The following is a 21,594-nucleotide window of genomic DNA, read 5'->3' on the forward strand; positions in this document are numbered from 1 at the left end:
TTAATTTAGTCTTGTGGTCAGTTTTTAAGTTAGTAGTTATTTAGCATTAGCAAATCATTAGTGTGCGGCTGGTGGTGTAGGTTATTTGTTTATTTCTTTTTTCTGGACATTCAAGGACATTCACAAAGTTGTCCCTAGCCAGTCCTGTGTTGTCTTGGCTGTGTGCTTAGGATTATTGTGTTCCTGGAAGGCGACCTTTCCGCCTAGTCTAAGGTCCAGAGTAATCTGGATCAGGTTTTTATTAAGAATATCTTTGTACTTTGCTCCATATACCGTAATCTTGGTTTCATCAAAACAGAGAATCTTGTTTCTTAATCTAAAAGTCCTTTAGATGCTTTTTTTTTGCAATCTCATTCATGTTTCATTTTACTTAGGATAGGCTTCTTTCTGGACAGTTTGCCACAAAGCCCAGATTGTGGAGTGCTGCAGTAATGTGTTTGTACCCTTCTCTAGATCTGTGCCTCCACACAATCCTGTGTCTGAGCTCTACAGGCAATTATTTCCTCCTCATGGTTTAATTTTTGTCTCTGATGTGCATTGTCAGTTGTAAGACCTTATATAGACAGGGCTGTGTCTTTCCAATTCATATCCAATCAAACTAATTTTACCACAGGTGACTCCAATTAAGATGTAGAAACATCTCAGAGATTATCAAGAATAATGGGAGTCCCCTAGAGCTAAGTTTTAAAGGGGTTATCCAGGAAAAAACTTTTTTTTATATATATCAACTAGCTCTAGAAAGTTAAATAGATTTGTAAATTACTTCTATAAAAAAAATCTTAATCCATTCAATACTCATGAGCTGCTGAAGTTGAGTTGTTCTTTGCTGTCTAAGTGCTCTCTAATGACACCTGTCTTGGGAAGTGTCCAGAGTAGAAGCAAATCCCCATAGCAAACCTCTTCTACTCTGTGCAGTTCCCGAGACAAGAAGAGATGTCAGCAGAGAGCACTGTTGCCTGACAGAAAAGAACAAGTAATTTTCAAATCTGTTTATCTTTCTGAAGCCAGTTGATATTAAAAAATAATTTTTTTTTCCTGGAATACCCCTTTAAGTGTCATATAAAGGGGTCTGAATACATATGTAAAAAAAATTGCTAAAAAATTCTAACTCTCACTGACTCTATCCCCGTCTTCATTTGTACCCAAAACCGCCTATAAATAACATTTTTCATCCCCAGCGTCTGCTCAAATTCCTGCCGTGAGCTAGGGAGAAAGGGGGCGTGGCCTGGGAGTCGCATCATCTGATGCCTGCCGGGGCACACTTCCTCCCTTCTTCCTCTTCACAGCTTGGTTTTTGTTGTAGATTGGTGACACTACCTACAATTCGACCGAGTTTAATTTTTTTCCTGTATATAATAAGGTCATATTATCATAATAAGATCAAATCATAACCTTTTTAATGAAGAATGGGTAGGAAAGTATTAAAGGGGTGCTCCACTGGCCAGCGTTCTGAACTTAAAGAGTACCTATCATCAACTAAACTGTCCCTAATCCCCCCTCCCCATCTGTCCCTGACTCTCACTGACTCTATCCCTGTCTTCATTTGTACCCAAAACCGCCTATAAATAAAAAAATTTCATCCCAGCATCTGCTCAAATTCCTGCCGTGAGCTAGGGAGAAAGGGAGCGTGGCCCGGAAGGCACAACGTCATATGGTGTCTGCCAGGGCACACTTCCGCCCTTCTTCCTCTTCACACAGGTATGTATATATAATGCCCATTACCTTGCTGCTTCCTGCTGAAGACCTCGATCAGACTCAGGAGAGGCAGACCCAATCCTCTTCATTGCATTGAGGGGGCGTGACCGTGACATCACAAGGGGGCGTGGCCAACCCCGGCAGCGCAAATACAGCGCTCGGAACATTTAGTTCTGAACGCTGGCCAGTAGAGTACCCCTTTAAGAAATAATTGAGGATCACACCTTATGTATTTTACAGGAATCAGTGAAGGGTAACTTTATCCTGGAACTTCTGGCTGGTTATCTGCCTTCAATCGTCATCACTGCTGCCAACTTCCTTCTACCGCTGTTATTTAATATCAGTATCAAGTGGGAGAAGTATACGCTCAGCATGGAAATAAGGCTGACACTAATAAGGTTAGTACAGAACTGAAGACCCCCCATGCAATAAATGTCCATTTTTCTGAAGATATAAGTGAAATAAAATACTTTACAAATACATTTTGTTAAACTAGAGCTCAACTTTTGAGTTCCTGAAACTGCAATAACATGCAATATGCAGGGTTGACAGATTGCTAAATTATTTAAATTTTTATAGGTGCGTATTTCTGCGGCTGGCCAGTCTAGGAATGTTGCTATACTCTCTGTGGAACAACATTACTTGTGAAAACATGGACAACAAAACACCGTGTGAGATGTGCGGATACAATTATGACTACAGTAATGTAAGTGATAAGGACAAATTACAGGAAAAAAGGACAACAAATGGGGGAAGATTTATCAAAACCTGTGTAAAGGGAGAGTGGAGCAGTTGCCCATAGCAACCAATCAAATAGCTTTTTCAATTTTTAACCCGTTAAGGATGCAGGGAGTATGGGCAAGCCCTTGCATACTGGTACTTAAGGACGCAGGGTGTACCTGTACGCCCTGGTCCCGTTACTGGGGTTTGAAGCGTGCTTACGAGCTGAGCATGCTTCCCACGTGGTGGGTCCTGACTGCTAGCAGCAGCCAGGACCCAGGGTTAAAGGCGTACTCCGCCCTAGACATCTTACCCCCTATCCAAAGGAGATGGGATAAGATGTCTGACCGCGGGGGTCCCGCTTCTGGGGACCCCCACAATCTCTCCTGCAGCCCCCCCAGTCATCACTGCACGAAGCTAAGTTTGCTCCATGCGTGATGACTCACAATACAGGGGCCGGAGTATCGTGACATCACGGCTCCGCCTCCTCGTGATGTCACGCTCCTTCCCCTCAATGCAAGCCTGGGGAGGGGGTGTGGCGGCCATCACACCCCCTCCCATAGACTCATACAGCCCCGTATGCAGAAAAATAAAAAGTTATAGTGGTCAGAAGATATTAATAACATAATAACTAACATAAAAATTTTGGTGCATGTAGTAAATTTTTTTTAAAGTAGGAAAATAAAATAAAACCTACATACATTGGGTATCCTTGTAACCGTATGGACCTACAGAATAAAGTGAAAAATTGGTGACGCAAGAAAAAAAAAGCCTATATATGGGTCTGTAGGTGCAAAATTGAAAGCATTATGGGGGAGATTTATCAAAACCTGTGCAAAGGAAAAGTTGCCCAGTTGCCCATAGCAACCAATCAGCTCGCTTCTTTCATTTTTAACAAGGCCTCTGCAAAATGAAAGGTGATCTGATTGGTTGCCATAGGCAACTGGGCAACTTTTCCTCTGGACAGGTTTTGATAAATCTCCCCCTATGATTTTAAGAAGGGGAGGAGGAAAAAATGAAAGCTCAAAAATGAAAATTGGAAGTCCTTAAAGGGGTACTCCGCCCCTAGACATCTTATACCCTATCCAAAGGATAGGGGATAAGATGTCAGATCGCCGCGGTGCCGCTGCTGGGGAGCCACGGGATCCTGCTGCGGCACTGCGCTATCATTACAGCACCGAGCGAGTTCGCTCTGCACGTAATGACGCGCAATACAGGGGCCGGAGCATCGTTACGTCATGGCTCCGCCCCCTCGTGACATCAAGGCCCGCCCCTTTCCATACAAGTCTATGGGAGGGGGCGCTGCGGTCGTCACGCCCCCTGCCATAGACTTGCATTAAGGGGACGGGCAGTGATGTCACGAGGGGCGGGGCCATGACGTCACGCGGCTCCGTCCCCTGTATCGCCCGTCATTACGCACAGAGCGATCTCGCTCTGTGCTGTAATGATAGCGCAGTGCCGCAGCAGGGATCCCGGGGCTCCCCAGCAGCGGGACCTCGGCGATCTGACATCTTATCCCCTATCCTTTGGAGTAGTGCAGTGAAAAATTACTTATCCCCTATGCAAAGGATAGGGGATAAGTTATAGATCATGGGGGGGTCTGACCGCTGGGATCCCCCACGATCTCCTGAATGGGGCTCTGGCAGTCTGTGGAAGCCGCCGTATCAACTCCCGCAGGAAACGGTGACCGACATGCCTCCACCATGTATCTCTATGGGATACATGGAGGAGGCGTGTCAGCTGCCGCTCCGTGCGAGGTCGGCACACCCCCTACCAGCAGACTGCCGGGGCCCCGTTCAGGAGATTGTGGGGGGTCCCAACACTCGGACCCCCCACGTGATCCATAACTTATCCCCTATCCTTTGTGAAGGGGATAAGGTATCTTTCACTACACTACTCCTTTAATTTCAGCTATACAGTGGTCCCTCAAGTTACAATATTAATTGGTTCCAGGATGACCATTGTATGTTGAAACCATCGTATGTTGAGACCATAACTCTATGGAAACCTGGTAATTGGTTCTGAAGCCCCAAAATGTAGTCCAAAAATAGGAAAAAGTGAGGATTAAAGAAAAATAAGTAGATAACTAATACAGATAAAGCAAGTCCTTACATATAAAAGTAAGAAAGATCTGCTGGGAGCTGTAAATTACTGTCTATGTCAGTGTTTCCCAACCAGGGTGCCTCCAGCTGTTGCAAAACTACAACTCCCAGCATGCCCGGACAGCCAAAGGCTGTCCGGGCATGCTGGGAGTTGTAGTTTTGCAACAGCTGGAGGCATCCTCTTTGGGAAACACTGGTCTATGTAGAGGACAGAAGCTTCTTCAGGGTCCTGTCCAGTACAGGCAATGTCCTAAAAAAAAAAAGTAACATGGGGTCACCCTTACCTGATGTCCAAAGGAGCAGCTAACCCTGGTACAGGTAAAGAGTAGTACAGAACATGTAATACCTCCCTGTACTGTAGGGGGCGCTACCAGACACCAGGCAGTGCATGCACTTTAGGACAACAGGGGTTTTACCAGTGAAATGTCCATTCTGATTGGTCGGTTCTTCCAGCCATTGACACGTTTCACAGATTCCATAGCATTATATTCAAGTTACAATGGTCCAGAAAAGACCATTGTATGTTGAAACTATTGTAAGTTGAGGGATCACTGTATGCCCATGTCTGCAGCTCTGGGCATGACATTGCTGATTAATTTTAAATTGAAAAGGGTATGCTTTAAAAGGAAAGGGATGTGGCTTAAAGGGGTACTCCGGTGAAAACCTTTTTTCTTTTAAATAAATCAACTGGTGGCAGAAAGTTAAACATATTTGTAAATTACTGCTATTAAAAAATCTTAATCCTTCCTGTACTTATTAGCTTCTGAATACTACAGAGGAAATTCTTTGCTTTTTGGAATGCTCTCTGATGACATCACAAGCACAGTTTTCTCTGCTGACGTTATTATAATAATAACAATGCTTTATTTATTGTTGTCCTTAGTGGGATTTGAACCCAAGTCCCCAGCACTGCAAGGCAGCAGTGCTAACCACTGAGCCACCATGCTGCCCTTAGCATATATCTGCTATGCATCTGCTATGCATCTGCTATGCATCTGCTATGCATGGTTGCTAAAATGGACAGAGATGTCAGCAGAGAGCACTGTGCTTGTGATGTCATCAGTGTTCCAAAAAGAAAGGAATTTCCTCTATAGCATTCAGCAGCTTATAAGTACTGGAAGGATTAAGATTTTTTAATAGAAGTAATTTACAAATATGTTTAACTTTCTGCCACCAGTTGATTTAAAAGAAAAAAGGTTTTCACCGGAGTACCCCTTTAAGATGTGACCAAAATGTATACATAGGGGGACATGTATCATTATTTGTGTATGGTAGAAGCATTTTACCCCTTTTCCCGAATTCTAAATTATGTGCAGAAGTGCTAAATTTATCAATCAAGTGCAATGAGCTTCATAAATTGCGGGTAAATATAGTAATCTCCTAAATCCACTCTTTGGAAAATAGAATCAATGATTTAGAGCATCTTGCTACGTTAAGTCCAAGTTGGCTTATATTTGCGCAAAAAAACCAGCTCTTGTGGCAAAATTTTTGGTGTAAAAAAAAGTACGCAGTTAATAAATCCATGTGTACTATAGATGTCACTCCAAGGTACCCTGATTCAGCCACATCTGGAGGACATGCTCTACCAAAACGTGCGCAAAAAAATTGCGCAAAAAAAGGGCTTGCGCAAAATTTTGCGCAAAAAAATACACACAAAACAGGGGTAAAATCTTTGATACATGTCCCCCATAGACTATAAACTCAATTTCTATAAAAGTAAGTCCAAAGTTCTGACACATTTATCAAGCAGCATGCGCTACTGTGATAAACATGGACCATTCTAAGACTAAGTTTATACTTTCAAATAGAGATGAGCGAACTTACTGTAAATTCGATTCGTCACGAACTTCTCAGCTCGGCGGTTGCTGACTTTTCCTGCATAAATTAGTTCAGCTTTCCGGTGCTCCGGTGGGCTGGAAAAGGTAGATACAGTCCTAGGAAAGAGTCTCCTGGGACTGTATCCACCTTTTCCAGCCCACGGGAGCACCTGAAAGCTGAACTAATTTATGCAGGAAAAGTCAGCAACTGCCGAGCCGAGAAGGTCGTGACGAATCGAATTTACTGTAATTTCGCTCATCTCTACTTTCAAACAAGCAACATATTCATTCTGATCTTGTGTTTGCAGTGCTGGGAGACACGGGTCGGTCAGGAGATGTATAAACTGCTGATCTTTGATTTCCTCACCGTCTTGGTGATGATACTACTGGTGGACTTCCCACGAAAGTAAGACTGGCCAGAACATACATTTTCATGAATGTGTGCGCGGTGTCCACCCTTATTACATACATATTTACATAAGTCTTTTTCTTATCTGTTTTTGTTGCAGGATGATAGTTGACCACTGTTCATGTAAGCTTATCCAGTTTTGGGGCCAGCAGGAATTTTTGGTCCCCCCGTTTGTGCTGGACATTATCTATGGTCAGACAGTTTGCTGGATCGGAACCTTTTTCTGCCCTTTTCTTCCTCTCTTAAACACAATAAAATACTTTATAATATTTTATATGAAAAAGGTAAGAGTTATTTTTCTACTGTAAAGTGGAAGAGAAGTGGTGGAATCAGCCAGAAGTATTGTGATAGGAAACCGCTAATAACAATTAATGTCTTTATAGGTAACACTATTCAGCAACTGCCGACCAGCCGATCGCACGTTTCGAGCATCCAGTGCAAACTTCTTTTTCCTGCTGGTATTGCTCCTTGGTCTTGCTGTATCTTGGGTGCCAGTTCTGTATAGCATATTTTCGTAAGTATTAGAATAATAAATACATAAGGGGGGAATTTTATCAGCCCAGCCTTCTACAGTACAAAAGTCACATATTTTTGCACATGCCACATTTTGCACAAGCATTTTGTGACTTTTTCTTACTTTTATGTGCCTCTGAGGCTGGAACTCCACTGAGGTTTTTTTTTTTGCAAAAAGCCATTTAAAATGCCAATTTTCCCCCACAGCGTTTTTTCAGTGAAAAAACGCAGCTTCCAGATGTTAGCTGCAAGTCAATACTAAGCTGCAAAATGCCAGATTCAATTGGGGTTTTTCTGTTTGGCGTTTTTTTAAGCCTTTTGGCGTTTTTCAGCAATTTGGGGCTCAGAGGCTGGATTTTCAAAACGCCGGACAAAACCTAGTTTGGCGATTTTTGCCCTGAAATCGTGGCATTTTAATTCTTTTTTGGACTTTAGAGATCCAAAAAAGTGATGGAGATACCTTTTTTATTAAAATTTCGTAGGGTACCATTAAAAAAAAATTAGAAAAAAGATACAGTAGTGATGGAAAAAATTGTACCTAACGAAATTCATCTTTTTTATTACGAAGTGTTTATAAATTTTTAAACAGGGATCAATTTATGTGGGCGGGCAGGGCAATAAAAATGTAGCCGACAATAATAAAAATGTAGTGTGTGTGCGTGTTTTTCACTTTATTTTTTTATATTTTTTAGGTAGTACTACTGCGCCCAGCATGGAACACACTGTTCCATGATAGGAGTAGTAGTACCTGTACTAATTGACAGATCGCCCGTTGTGATCCTCCTGTATAATGTATAGATGCGGCCGGCCGCTCTTCTCTGGTCCCCTGCACTGCCGTATATATACACATATTCATATTTCCCGCAGAAAGCTGTGATTGGTCAGATGGTTCCAGCCAATCACAACTCTGTGGGAAATCGGAACGTGCAGGGGACCATAGGAGAGCGCCGGCCGAATCCCTACATTATACCGGAGGATCACAGCGGTTGTCAGTAGTGATACCTGCTGTGATCTTTCCCACTACTACTCCCAACATGGAGCACACTCTGCTCCATGCTGGGAGCTGTAGTACCTGCATTAATAGACAGATTGCAGCAGGTGTCAGAAGTTACACTCGCTGCGATCTATCTATTAATGCAGATACTACAGCTCCCAGCATGGAGCAGAGTGTGCTCCATGTTGGGAGTAGTAGTGCCTGCTTAAGGACACATGACAGCAGGTGTCACTACTGACACCCACTGTGATCGTCCTGTCTATAGCAGAGATGGAGCGGCTGTATACATCGCTCACATCCCTGCTCTGCACTATACTCTGGGCTGGCCACTCACTCATTCATCTTTTCCTCAGAGCTGTGATTGGCTGAAACCATCCGGCCAATCACAGCTCTGGGCGGAAAATATGAACGGCCAGTGATGTGAATAGAGCAGAGATGCGAGCGCTGTACAGAGCCGCTCCGCTTCTCTGCTATATAATGGACGATCGCATCGGGTGTCAGACTGACACCCGGGGCGATATGTCTATAGTACAGGTACTACTACTCCCAGCATGGAACAGTGTGTTCCCTGCTGGGAGCAGTAGTACTACATAAAAAATGTTTTAAAAAAAGTTAAACACACGCACACACTTTATAAAAAAAAATTATGAAAATGTTGTTATAAAAAAATAAACATTTAGTTAAATACATTTTTACATCCCTACTGCATCCTTTTTTTATTATTATTTTTTTAACCCAACTATTTTGTAAAAAAAAACACCAAAGGGGCCAAAAACAGCAAATTCCACACAAAGGTAAAAACTCCAGAAAAAAAGCCAGAAAAAGACACAAGAACGCATGAAAAACTGCTGCAGTTTTTCTGGCGTTTTTATGCCACAAAAATCGCAGGGCAAAAATCTCAGTGGAGTCCTAGCCTTACAGTAGTTTTAAAATTTAGCTTAGAAATGTCCTCAGCTGCCTAACAGATTTTCAATGATATAAATAAGAACATAAATCTTTGATTTGCATCTTTTTATTAAAGGGGTACTCCGCTGCTCAGCGTTTGTAACAAACTGTTCCAAACGCTGGTGACGGCGCCGGGAGCTCGTGACATCATAGCCCCGCCCGCCGCCACGCCCCCTCCCATAGACTTGCATTGAGGGGTCAGGGCATGACATCATGAGGGGGCAAAGCTATGATGTCACGAGCCCCCGGTGTCGTCTTCAAGCGTTTGGAACAGTTTGTTACAAACGCTGAGCAGCGGAGTACCCCTTTAAGACCAACATAAATGTAATCTATACTTCATACAGCCAAAGGTTGGTGTGATTATAAAGTGTTAAAAGCCAACTACCAAAAATATAGAAAATAACTTTCACTGGTTCACAGACAGTATTTGGTCAGTCAAAACCAGGAGTGGGTTCAAAACACAGAAAAAGGTGCAAATATTTCCATAATAGTTTTCTCTGTATTCGTATTACTAATCCTTTCAGTAAGGGCCATATGGGGTTCAAGGGGAGAGGGTCTTGCTATGATGAGGACCCCTCATGTCTTACAATTTAGATGTTTCATTGTGATACAATGGCTGTCATTATGGCTTTTCTTCTGTGTTTTTATAAAATAAAGGAAGCACAAGTAAAAGGTGGGAGCAGTAATGGAGGGGATGTCTGGGAGTATGGATTAAAAAGAAAGTTTTCCAGAAACAGTAATACTTCTGTCCATGGGCTGTGACTGCTATTACCCATCAGCATTTACTTGAGTAAGAATGACTGCAGTACCAGTCAACGCTCACAAACAAGGAGTGGTGCTGTTTCTGGGACAGGAAATCAGATAGAGTGTCCTGGCCAGACAGGAAGTTGGGCTGAAAACATAGAGCAGTCCGTGTGTCAAAAGCAGAAGGAAAGCATGTAAAACAAGTAAAAATAAAAAAATAAAAAATAATAAAAAACTTTTAATTACCAATATATGTTCATTTATAAATACGTTTTAAAAAAAATTGGCTTTTTGGTCAGACAACCCCTTTAAGCTTTTTTTGTTCGAGTTAAAACGGCAAAGGATAAAAATGTAAAAACAATGATGAAACATGATAGAGATCGATATTCAAGGGTATCCTGCCAGAGTGACCATCACATATCTCTGGACATTGCTTGGACAAGCTCTGGTCAAGGCTATTGCTATTATACCTTGTTTTATTCAATTTTTGTACTGATTTTAGGTGGGAATCACAAGGGCCCTACGATACGCGCGTGTATTTTATTAGTAATAAATTCACATATTTACTTGTTGTACTCGATTAGGGGTCAGATGTCTCTCTTTTCGTACGACTCTGATTTCTGTCCATTTCTTTTATTCTTTCCCCTTCCTCCATTTTCCCTCTTTCCCTCTTTTTCTATATACTCAGCACTCCCTCCACTTCTTTCTGAATTATACCATCACTGAAAGTTCATCCCCAGAACTAGTATTATACTACAGTGGTCCCTCAAGATACGATAGTAATCCGTTCCAAATGAACCATCGTTTGTTGAAACCATCGTATGTTGAGGGATCCGTGCAATGTTAAATATAGGACGTTGTACTCACCTGTCCCCGCCATCACCGCTGCCCTGGATGTCGCCGTCCATCGCAACGTCTGTTGCCTGGGATCGTCGTTCCTCATAGCCGCCATTATGTCACTACGCACGCCGCTCCTATTGGATAACGGGACAGCGTGCGTGGCGACGTGATGACGACGATGGAGAGTGACGGCGATGCAGGAGATCCCGAAGATGACGTCCTGGAGCGCCACGGACAGGTGAGTGACCATCACCGGAGCTTACAGGGTCCCATAAATGGCTATCCGGTGGCCGCTGAAGCAGTCTGCGCTGCCGGATAGCCGTTTCTGCGATGGCCCCGACATACAAAAGCATCGTATGTTGATGCTGCCTCTGAGAGGCCATCGCATGTTGAAATTATCGTATGTCAGGGCCATCGTAGGTCGTGGGGTCACTGTATTACCTATACTCCCAGTATCATTAGCATTGATATCACTACTATTACCATTACTGTATACCCACCGTGTTCCAGTTTTTCCCTATAGAGAACATTAAGGACTGTACCCTTTTTTCTTATAATTTTGTATATATCATAGCACCTTGGGTATTGAGTGCTCACAGTTAACCTCTGTTCCCTACTTTCCAATCTATCTTTTGAGCTGCACATATCTACATATATCTCTGGACAAGCCATATACATTGTGATTACAGTCATGAAAGTCTTTATATCATTGATCAGAGTTACATTGTCTTTACCTTTCTATTTCCAGTATGACTCCATCCAAAGCCTGCGGTCCCTTTAGGAACCAGGTGTCTATCTGGGATACCATCTCCACATCAGTTGAGGCATTACCAACAGTTGCAAGGGAGTTCCTGCAGTTCATTGCCTCACAGGCATTTGTGGTACCATTGTTCTGCCTTTCATGGTGAGGTTAATAAAATCTTCGATGAGGATTTAAAATTGAAGCCTCGGTTTCTCTTCTACCTAATAAAATCCCTGTATTCTCTCCTACAGTATTGTCATGTTTTACCTCATGGCACTTGGAAGTTCATATGGAAAATTAGTGAGTGCACTCAAAGACCAACTGCAAATGGTAATCACAACTATATGGCTATTAAAGTGTATGTAAGAGACCTGATGCCCAGGGTTAGAGGTCAACACATTGATGTATTATCTCTATGTTTTTCCCTTATGTTATATACTGAATACCTGCTGCTTTTAGAAGCTTATGCATTGTGCGTTGGCAGTGCAGTGGGGAGCATGAAGTGGAACAGCAAGGTGTACAAACTGGAGTAACCAGGCCGGAGGCTTGGGCACAGACATGGTAAATTAAATTTAAAGGGGTTATCCGGGAAAAAAAACTTTTTTTTATATATCCACTGGCTCCAGAAAGTTAAACAGATTTGTAAATTACTTCTATTAAAAAAATGTTAATCCTTTCAGTACTTATGAGCTTCTGAAGTTGAGTTGTTCTTTTCTGTCGAAGTGCTCTCTGATGACACCTGTCTCAAAAACTGTTCAGAGTAGAAGCAAAACCCCATAGCAAACCTCTTCTACTCTGTGCAGTTCCCAAGACAAGCAGAGATGTCAGCAGAGAGCACTGTTGCCAGACAGAAAATAACAACTCAACTTCAGCAGCTGATACGTATTGGAAATAATTTACAAATCTGTTTAACTTTCTGGAGCCAGTTGATATGAAAAAAAGTTTTTTCCTGGAATATCCCTTTAATGTGGATTAATGTAAGGTTATACACTTGAGCTGTAAAAACAAAAAGTACAAATATGTACTAAATAATAAGACATTAGAAGAAGCTACTACTGAAAAGGACTTGAAGATATTGGTGAACAGTAAACTCAACTTAAGTGATCAGTGCCAGGCAGCAGCTGCAAAGGCTAACAAAGTCATGGAATGTATCAAGAGAGGCATAGAGGCCCATGACAGGAACATAGTCAGACCACACATCGAGTATTGGCCCTCATTTACAATTGCAAACCCGACATGTTTTGTCAGGTTGTGCGCCAGATTCTTTCACATTGCGCCAGAGTTGGAAAAAACCCGACTAACTCTTCATTTTGCTAAGAAAAATGGAAAATGGGCGTGGCCGCCAGTGAAAGGGGTGTGGTCTCCGAAAGGGGCGTGTTCCCGACATTTTCACAAAAACCCAACATATTTACTAAGGTTTCCACATAAAATGTGGTGGATTTGAGGTGAGGAAAACCCTACAGATCAGAGCATGTGTAAAAAAAAAAAAGCAAAATGTAGGGAAAGTGGAAAATGTAGGGAAACCTTAGTAAATACCGTGGTAAATAAATTGTAGGGAATTAAAACCACAAAGAAACCTACACTCCACTCTTAGTAAATGAGGGCCATTGTGTCCAATTTTAGGCACCTGTATATAAGTATATGGCTTAGGGCTGGTTCACACTATGATTTAACTATATGGGAACCGGATAAGACTGGGGGGAGCAAAAACCAGGTGCTCCCGTATCCCAGCCGGACCCGGCCCTCATCTAATTAATTTCAATGAGCCTACCGGAGTCAAACTGTGATTCCGGTCGGCTCCTTTTTGCCCCATATCGGTTTTCTGACCAGACCTAAAACCACCTATGCCACAGTTTTAGGTCCGGTCACAAAATTGGATATGGGGCAAAAATGAGCCGACCGGAGTCACCGTTTGACTCCGGTAGGCTCATTGAAATTAATTAGATATGGTCCGGGTCCGGCTGGGATACGGGAGCACCGATTTTTGTTCCCCCCAGCCGTATCCAGTTCCCCTATAGTTAAATCCTAGTGTGAACCGGCCCTTAACTGGAGAGGGTGCAGAGGAGGGCAACAAGGGTAATTAATGGTATGGAAGGATTACAGGACCAAGACAGGTTATCAAGCTTGGGGTTATTTACAGAGATTCTTTACTGAAAAAGCAGTGAGACTATGGAACTCCCTGCCACATGTGTAAGTGTCCACTATCTAAAGAGATACATAATATGAAAAATAAAAAATAGGTAAAGTCCAAAGAAGGGTTTAGAGCTACCTAAAACAGTGTGAATGATAACTTCCCTAATATGCAAGCCAAATCATGCCATTGCAGATCTCTAATTTGGGATTTACATGTCTTTCAATATTAGTTTCTGGTCTCATTAAACACTGTAAGCTTTCAGATAAACCTAAAGAGCTTGAAGTTCTTTAAAATGGTACTCCGCTGCTCAGCGTTTGGAACAAAATGTTTCGAATGCTTAAAGCAGGCGCCGGGAACATGTGACTTCATAGCCCCGCCCCCTCAATGCAAGTCTATGGGATTGGGCATGACAGATGTCATACCCCCTCCCATAGACTTGCATTGAGGGGGTGGGACGTGACGTCATGAGGGGGTGGGGCTATGACGTCACGAGCTCCCGGCACCGGCTCTAAGCATTTGGAACATTTTGTTCCAAATGCTGAGCAGCGGAGTACCCCTTTAACCCCTTAACGACGCAGGACGTATATTTACGTCCTGCGCCGGCTCCCGCGATATGAAGCGGGATCGCGCCGCGATCCCGCATCATATCGCGTGGGTCCCGGCGCTAATCAACGGCCGGGACCCGCGGCTAATACCACACATCGCCGATCGCGGCGATGTGCGGTATTAACCCTTTAGAAGCGGCGGTCAAAGCTGACCGCCGCTTCTAAAGTGAAAGTGAAAGTGACCTGGCTGCTCAGTCGGGCTGTTCGGGACCGCCGCGGTGAAATCGCGGCGTCCCGAACAGCTGATCGGACACCGGGAGGGCTCTTACCTGCCTCCCCGGTGTCCGATCGACGAATGACTGCTCCGTGCCTGAGATCCAGGCAGGATCAGTCAAGCGCCGATAATGCTGATCACAGGCGTGTTAATGCACGCCAGTGATCAGCATTAGAGATCAGTGTGTGCAGTGTTATAGGTCCCTATGGGACCTATAACACTGCAAAAAAAATGTTAAAAAAAGTGTTAATAAAGGTCATTTAACCCCTTCCCTAATAAAAGTTTGAATCACCCCCCTTTTCCCATAAAAAAAATAAAACAGTGTAAAAAAAATAAAAAATAAACATATGTGGTATCGCCGGGTGCGTAAATGTCCGAACTATAAAAATATATCATTAATTAAGCCGTACGGTCAATGGCGTACGCGCAAAAAAATTCCAAAGTCCAAAAAAGCGTATTTTGGTCACTTTTTATATCATTAAAAAATGAATAAAAAGTGATCAAAAAGTCCGATCAAAACAAAAATCATACCGATAAAAACTTCAGATCACGGCGCAAAAAATGAGTCCTCATACCACCCCATACATGGAAAAATAAAAAAGTTATAGGGGTCAGAAGATGACATTTTTAAACGTATAAATTTTCCTGCATGTAGTTATGATTTTTTCCAGAAGTGCGACAAAATCAAACCTATATAAGTAGGGTATCATTTTAACCGTATGGACCTACAGAATAATGATAAGGTGTAATTTTTACCGAAATATGCACTGCGTAGAAACGAAAGCCCCCAAAAGTTACAAAATAGCATTTTTTTTTGATTTTGTCGCACAATGATTTTTTTTTCCGTTTCGCCGTGCATTTTTGGGTAAAATGACTAATGTCACTGCAAAGTAGAATTGGCGACGCAAAAAATAAGCCATAATATGGATTTTTAGGTGGAAAATTGAAAGGGTTATGATTTTTAAAAGGTAAGGAGGAAAAAACGAAAGTGCAAAAACGGAAAAACCCTGAGTCCTTAAGGGGTTAAGGAGGTTTTCCAGGGTTTAAAAAAATACAAAGATCTTAAAGTGATAATTGTCATTGTTAGGGCTGTTTGTAGTATCACACAGTGTCTCATGTGTGCGCTGTAAGACCTTTTTCTATATCAGACTCTCATAGGAATACATAGAGAGACAGACTTTTGCTCTATGCAGAAAACAATATGAGTGTTTGATATAGTCTGAGAGAAGGACACATGATTAAAGGGGTACTCCGGTGGACAACTTTTTTGTTTTTTTTAAATCAGCTGGTGCCAGAAAGTTAACCAGATTTGTAAATGACTTCTATTAAAAAAATCTTTACCCTTTCAGTACTTTTTAGCTGCTGTATGCTGCAGAGGAAATTCTATACTTTTTGAATTTCTTTTTTTTCTTGTCCACAGTGCTCTCTGCTGACACCTGCTGCTCATATCAGGAACTGTCCAGAGCAGGAGGAAATCCCCATTGCAAAGCTATGCTGCTCTGGACAGTTCCTGACACGGACAGAGGTGTCAGCAGAGAGCACTGTGGACAAGACAAAAAAGAAATTGAAAAAGTATAGAATTTCTTCTGTAGCATACAGCTGCTAAAAAGTACTGAAAGGGTAAAGATTTTTTAATAGAAGTCATTTACAAATCTGTTTAACTTTCTGGCACCAGCTGATTTAAAAAAATATATATATATGTTTTCCACCGGAGTACCCCTTTTCTGATTTACAGTGGGGCTTGTAATTCAGAAATAAAGACAGCCATAAGAAAAGTAAGAAATCTTCTATTTACCTCACCTACATTACCAAAGGTAATAAAATGCTTGTAGTGCTTCATAAAAGTCTCAAAAGCTTCCCCGTTTTCGCTGTATTAATCCTGTTATGTATTTTTGGTTTATAGGAAAGAAGTAGAAAGATACTTCTGAATCAGGCGTACCAGTAGACACAGATTCAAAAACATCAATGAAGATGTCCACAAGTATAAACAATCTGAAGTGGATGGATGTTATTTTTTTAGCAAACCTGCACATATAGCACAGAACATGAGTTGGAGTCATGTTTGACATTAGTATAACTGTAATGTTATTGCTTGAAGCCCATGAGCCGGTAGCTTTAATCCATTATGGAACTAGAAAGCTCGGATGGTCCCTGAGGAGGCTGAAGAGTCTAATGACAGAGCAGCATTAATAATAATCCCCATGTCCAACCCAAAAAAACATAATTTTCATATAGGTAAAAGACCACCACAAGCCCCACACCAAAATATGTGCTATCTTTCTATAGTGGAAGCAAATCATTTCATATCAATAATATTGCTCCAATTTTTATCATCATTTTCAAAATCTATATAAGGTCAGATATCTCATATTATCTTGTAGAATGCCAGCAGATGTGATTGAATCCATTGCATTTCTTGAACAAAAATATTCAAGCAGGGACAACATCAATACCAGGCAAAACTAGGAAGATGGCAGGGACCACTAGACAGAGACCCTACAATTACAATGTACAGTAGATCAATTTACCACATCATTTGGAGCTGCCCATTAATGGGGTACTCTGGAACAGTTTGTTCCAAACACTGAGCAGCGAACGCTGGAGACGGCGCCGAGAGCTTGTGATGTCATAGCCCCGCCCCCTCATTATGTCATGTCATGCCCCCTCAATGCAAGTCTATGGGAGGGGGCATGACAGCAGTCATGTCCCCTCCCATAGACTTGCATTGAGGGGGCGGGGCATGATGCCATGAGTGGGCAGGGCTATGATGTCACGAGCTCCCGCCGCCGCCTCCAGCGTTCTTAACAGTTTGTAGCAGAGTACCCCTTTAAAGGGGGTTTACCATGAAAATAAATAGGTCTAAACTGATGACTTATATGAAATGAGACATATTTGCCACTACAAGTAAGTATCAGAAGTCAACCATTTTTGAAAGGCAGCCCTACTAATATAGGCTGAATGCTCACTTGTTTTATACTTGTTGCCATGGGATAGGTACTGTAGGCAGTTTTCTCTTCTGGTCAGACATGCTCAGTTGCTCAGTTCTCCTCACACATAGTAAATATACCGCAGCATACAGCAGCTACACTGGCCTATCACAACCTTCTAGAAGTGTATGTGTTAGTCTGGCTGAATATTAACTGGCCATGATGAGGTAAATATACCTCATAATATTGGGGAAGATTTATCAAAACTTGTCCAGAGGAAAAGTTGCTGAGTTGCCTATAGCAACCAAGCAGATCGCTTCTTTCATTTTTAACAAGGCCTCTGAAAAATGAAAGAAGCGATCTGATTGGTTGCTATGGGCAACTCAACAACTTTTCCCCCATTATGTACTGCCACAGCTTCTATATTACACTACATTATAACACTTCCATAATGTAACATTAAATTAACTTGGCAGGAGAGAACGAAGGATATTGTTCTCTATAAAACACTGTGGCCCAGATATATCAAAGAATGTCTACGGTAGAGTTATTTTCCCATGTTTATTTGAGTGGTGGGTTTGACTAGCGTGCATCTTATTTATCAAGATGGTGCAGCAGGATTATGAATTTTGCGCAGCTCTTCTGTGGTGGGAAAAGCTCTACCATATACACTTTTTCTAGACTCTTGTGAGGGAGGGAAGTAGACACTTTCCCGGGTCCAGAATTTGGCAGGTTAGGTGTTTTTACTTACTTTCACAGAGCTGCCGAAAATTTTTTACTTGCATTCTAGACGTTACAATCAAATTTTATTGCGGTGTCTAAGGGGTTAAAGCTGGGCATCACCGTGATCGGTGATGTCTGGCATTAGAGATGGGTCCTCGTGGCAGATAGCCGCCAGGACCACCTAGCTATGACCCGCGTTCATTTCCTGAGTGCGTCATAGAAGGGGAGTGGGACCCTGTCGTCCACAAGGGGTTAAAGGTTGAATTGTGGAAGGTAGAAATTATTCTCACGCCTACTGGTAGGTGGTGTAGCTTTGCGCCTAAAAAAGTACCTTTGTGCGTACAATAGCAACTTTTGTCAAAAGTCGCAAATGATAAATACGTGACCACTGCATGGTCAAAAAGAATGAAACTGTCTATATCAAAAGGCGCATAAAAGTCTCAAAATATGCTGCTTGTGCCTGAACTGCGCCAAAACATAAACAAAAAAAATGCTCTAAAAACAATCATAAATCTCCCACTTTATGCTATGTGAGGAGAGAAGAGATAACTTTACCACGATGAAGATTACAAAGTTCAAAGCAAAGCATGTAAACGTTAAAAGTTCAGCCCACTATGGATAAAAAGAGAGGATAAAAAAGATAAAAAGAGAAGATAAAAAGGATAAAAAGAAAGGATAAAAAGAAGGCAGAGACAAAAAAATAAGTCATAAATCATGTCTGCATTTATTTTCATTCACCCTAACTGCTGTGGAAAGTGGATCATGGTAAAACCCTTTGAATCTAGCACACTATCCCACCATTCCTCAATATGGGGTGCATGTCTACTTTTCCCTCTTTTCACATGATTGAGAAGGGTCCATAAGCCGATACATCTCTGGTCTGAAGGGAAGCGTTGGTGTTCTATCCTGGTGACAATTTTAGCTATATGAATATTTGACTATGATAATGATACATTATTTTATGTGTTTTATTTATTTTATGATTGAAGAAAAAAACAAATTAAATGAGTTTCCTGAACTGAGAACAGTTTTCCCAATGCAGAGTTCAGGGACCTTGTCCACATATACTATTTGTTTATATCAAGTGTGTCTACATAGAATTGTGTAAATAGAGAGATCTACTGTATGTCTGAATTGATATAGAGTTAATAAAAGAACCAGCATCCTACATTATCATTAACCCTGCGGCCTAAAATAGGTTAATAGAGACGCTGTTATGATTCGGCAGGCTGGATGTGGATCCTCTGTGTCAGCGAGGGATTGGCGTGGACCGTGTCGGTGGACCGGTTCTAAGATGCTACTGGTATTCACCAGAGCCCGCCGCAAAGCGGGATGGTCTTGCTGCTGCGGTAGCAACCAGGTCGTATCCACCGGCAACGGCTCAACCTCGCTGACTGCTGAGAAGGCGTGGGACAGAAGGACTAGGCAGAGGCAAGGTCAGACGTAGCAGAAGGTCGGGGCAGGCAGTAAGGTTCGTAGTCAATGTGGATAGCAGAAGATCTGGAACACAGGCTTTGGACAACACTAAACGCTTTCACTGGCACAAGGCAACAAGATCCGGCAAGGAAGTGCAGGGGAAGTGAGGTAATATAGACAGGGAGCAGGTGGAAGCTAATTAGGCTAATTGGGCCAGGCACCAATCATTGGTGCACTGGCCCTTTAAATCTTAGAGAGCTGGCGCGCGCACGCCCTGAGGGGCGGAGCCGCGCGCCAGGACATGACAGCCGGGGGCCGGAACAGGTGAGTGACTTGGGATGCGATTCGCGAGCAGGCGCGTCCCGCTATGCGAATCGCATCCCCGCCGGCAATGTCAGTGCAGCGCTCCCGGTCAGCGGGTCTGACCGGGGCGCTGCAGAGAAAGGAACGCCGCGAGCGCTCCTGGGAGGAGCAGGGACCCGGAGTGCTCGGCGTAACAGACGCCCTATTGACACCTACAGTATCCTGCCCATATTGGATGCTGCAGATTTGATGCTGTGTTCAGTCATTTAGTTTACACAAAATCCTCAGCTTCAAATCTGCAGTTGTCTTTATTAAACAATTCACTGAAATGTTAAAGGGGTTTAAATGGGTTTATTTGGCTTTCTGATATACTTTCTTTAATTGATTTTTACAACATCAAATTCACTGCTCGCTGCCCTTTATTGTTTACACTGCAATTTACAAAATTAGGAAACATGAGTGAATCCAGCTGGATATATTTTTTTGATTTATTTTATGTCTTTATTACAACTATTCTTGGAAAACTAAGTTTAATTTCACTGTCAGACATAAGAGTACATAAGAGCTTACAGCTCCAATGCTTAGGTATTTCCAACTAATCCTGTATATAAATATATGTTTTTTTCATGATAAATGGGAAAATTTCTGAACTTTTAAAAACCTGTTTACCTATTCTTAGGGAAATCTGGCGCACAACCCGACAAAACATGTCGGGTTTACAAAAGTAAATCAGGGCCAGTATGTTTCAAAACACTTTATAGGTTGTAAAGAACTGAAAATTGTCATTTGTTGTGTTTGCAGCATATTTACTGAAATCAAAAGCTATTTCAATCAAACTTTTAACAACATTTTAACTTTTTAAACATTTTAACAGGTCACGTTACATTTCAACATAGGCCCCCTTATTTGATAGTAGCTTCTAAAGTCTTGCGTCCATTGAAAATGTCAGTTTCTGCTTGAATTTGTTTGCAAGATGTTAGAATAGCCTCCTAGAGTTGCTGTTTGGATGTAAACTGCCTCCCACCCTCATAGATTTTTTGCTTGAGGATGCTCCAAAGGTTCTCAATCGGATTGAGGCAAGGTGAGGATGGAGGCCACACCATGACTTTCTCTCCTTTTATCCCCATAGCAGCCATTGATGCAGAGTTATTCTTTGCAGCATGATATGGTGCATTGTCATGCATGAAGATGATTTTATTATGGAAAGCATAGTTCTTCATTCTATAGCACGGAAGAAAGTGGTCAGTCAGAAACTCCACATACTTTGCAGAGGTCATCTTTACACCTTTGGGGATCCTAAAGGGGCCAACCAGCTATCTTCCCATGATTCTGGCCCAAAAATGACTCCACCACCGCCTTGCTGACACGGCAGCCTTGTTGAAACAGGGTGGCCGTCCACCAACCATCACGGCACTCAACAGTAAACAGGACTGTTTGAAAATTACGATAAGAACAGACAATCTCCAGAGAGCAAGGCGGGATGGATAGGAGCGCTGAGACAAGGTAAAGATTAAAAATGGTTTATTTCCCATCATGCAACGCGTTTCACGGACACCCGCTTCCTCAGGCAATATGCCTGAGGAAGCGGGTGACCGTGAAACACGTTGCATGATGGGAAATAAACCATTTTAAATCTATACCTTGTCTCAGCGCTCCTATCCATCCCGCCTTGCTGTCTGGAGATTGTCTGTTCTTATCATGTTTTTATCCAAGCGGGAAGAAGCTGCAGAGACACCTTGATGAAACACATT

General features: G+C 42.3%; 1 protein-coding gene across 2 annotated transcripts in view; it reads left to right on the forward strand.

Moving 5' to 3' along the window:
* Nucleotides 1-17,123, forward strand: part of TMC4 (transmembrane channel like 4) — a 75,799-nt gene extending 58,676 nt beyond the window's left edge. For both annotated transcript variants that reach the window (XM_056543299.1, XM_056543300.1), the window contains exons 9-16: nucleotides 1,936-2,093; nucleotides 2,275-2,401; nucleotides 6,643-6,740; nucleotides 6,844-7,027; nucleotides 7,127-7,257; nucleotides 11,528-11,683; nucleotides 11,773-11,851; nucleotides 16,378-17,123. In XM_056543299.1, the coding sequence (XP_056399274.1) occupies nucleotides 1,936-2,093; nucleotides 2,275-2,401; nucleotides 6,643-6,740; nucleotides 6,844-7,027; nucleotides 7,127-7,257; nucleotides 11,528-11,683; nucleotides 11,773-11,851; nucleotides 16,378-16,419 (975 nt within the window). In that variant the 3' untranslated portion in view covers nucleotides 16,420-17,123. The remainder of the gene's footprint in view (nucleotides 1-1,935; nucleotides 2,094-2,274; nucleotides 2,402-6,642; nucleotides 6,741-6,843; nucleotides 7,028-7,126; nucleotides 7,258-11,527; nucleotides 11,684-11,772; nucleotides 11,852-16,377) is intronic.
* Nucleotides 17,124-21,594: the final 4,471 nt, after the last annotated feature.

Source organism: Hyla sarda, chromosome 10, assembly GCF_029499605.1.
Source record: "Hyla sarda isolate aHylSar1 chromosome 10, aHylSar1.hap1, whole genome shotgun sequence".
Classification (NCBI taxonomy): Eukaryota; Metazoa; Chordata; class Amphibia; order Anura; family Hylidae; genus Hyla; species Hyla sarda.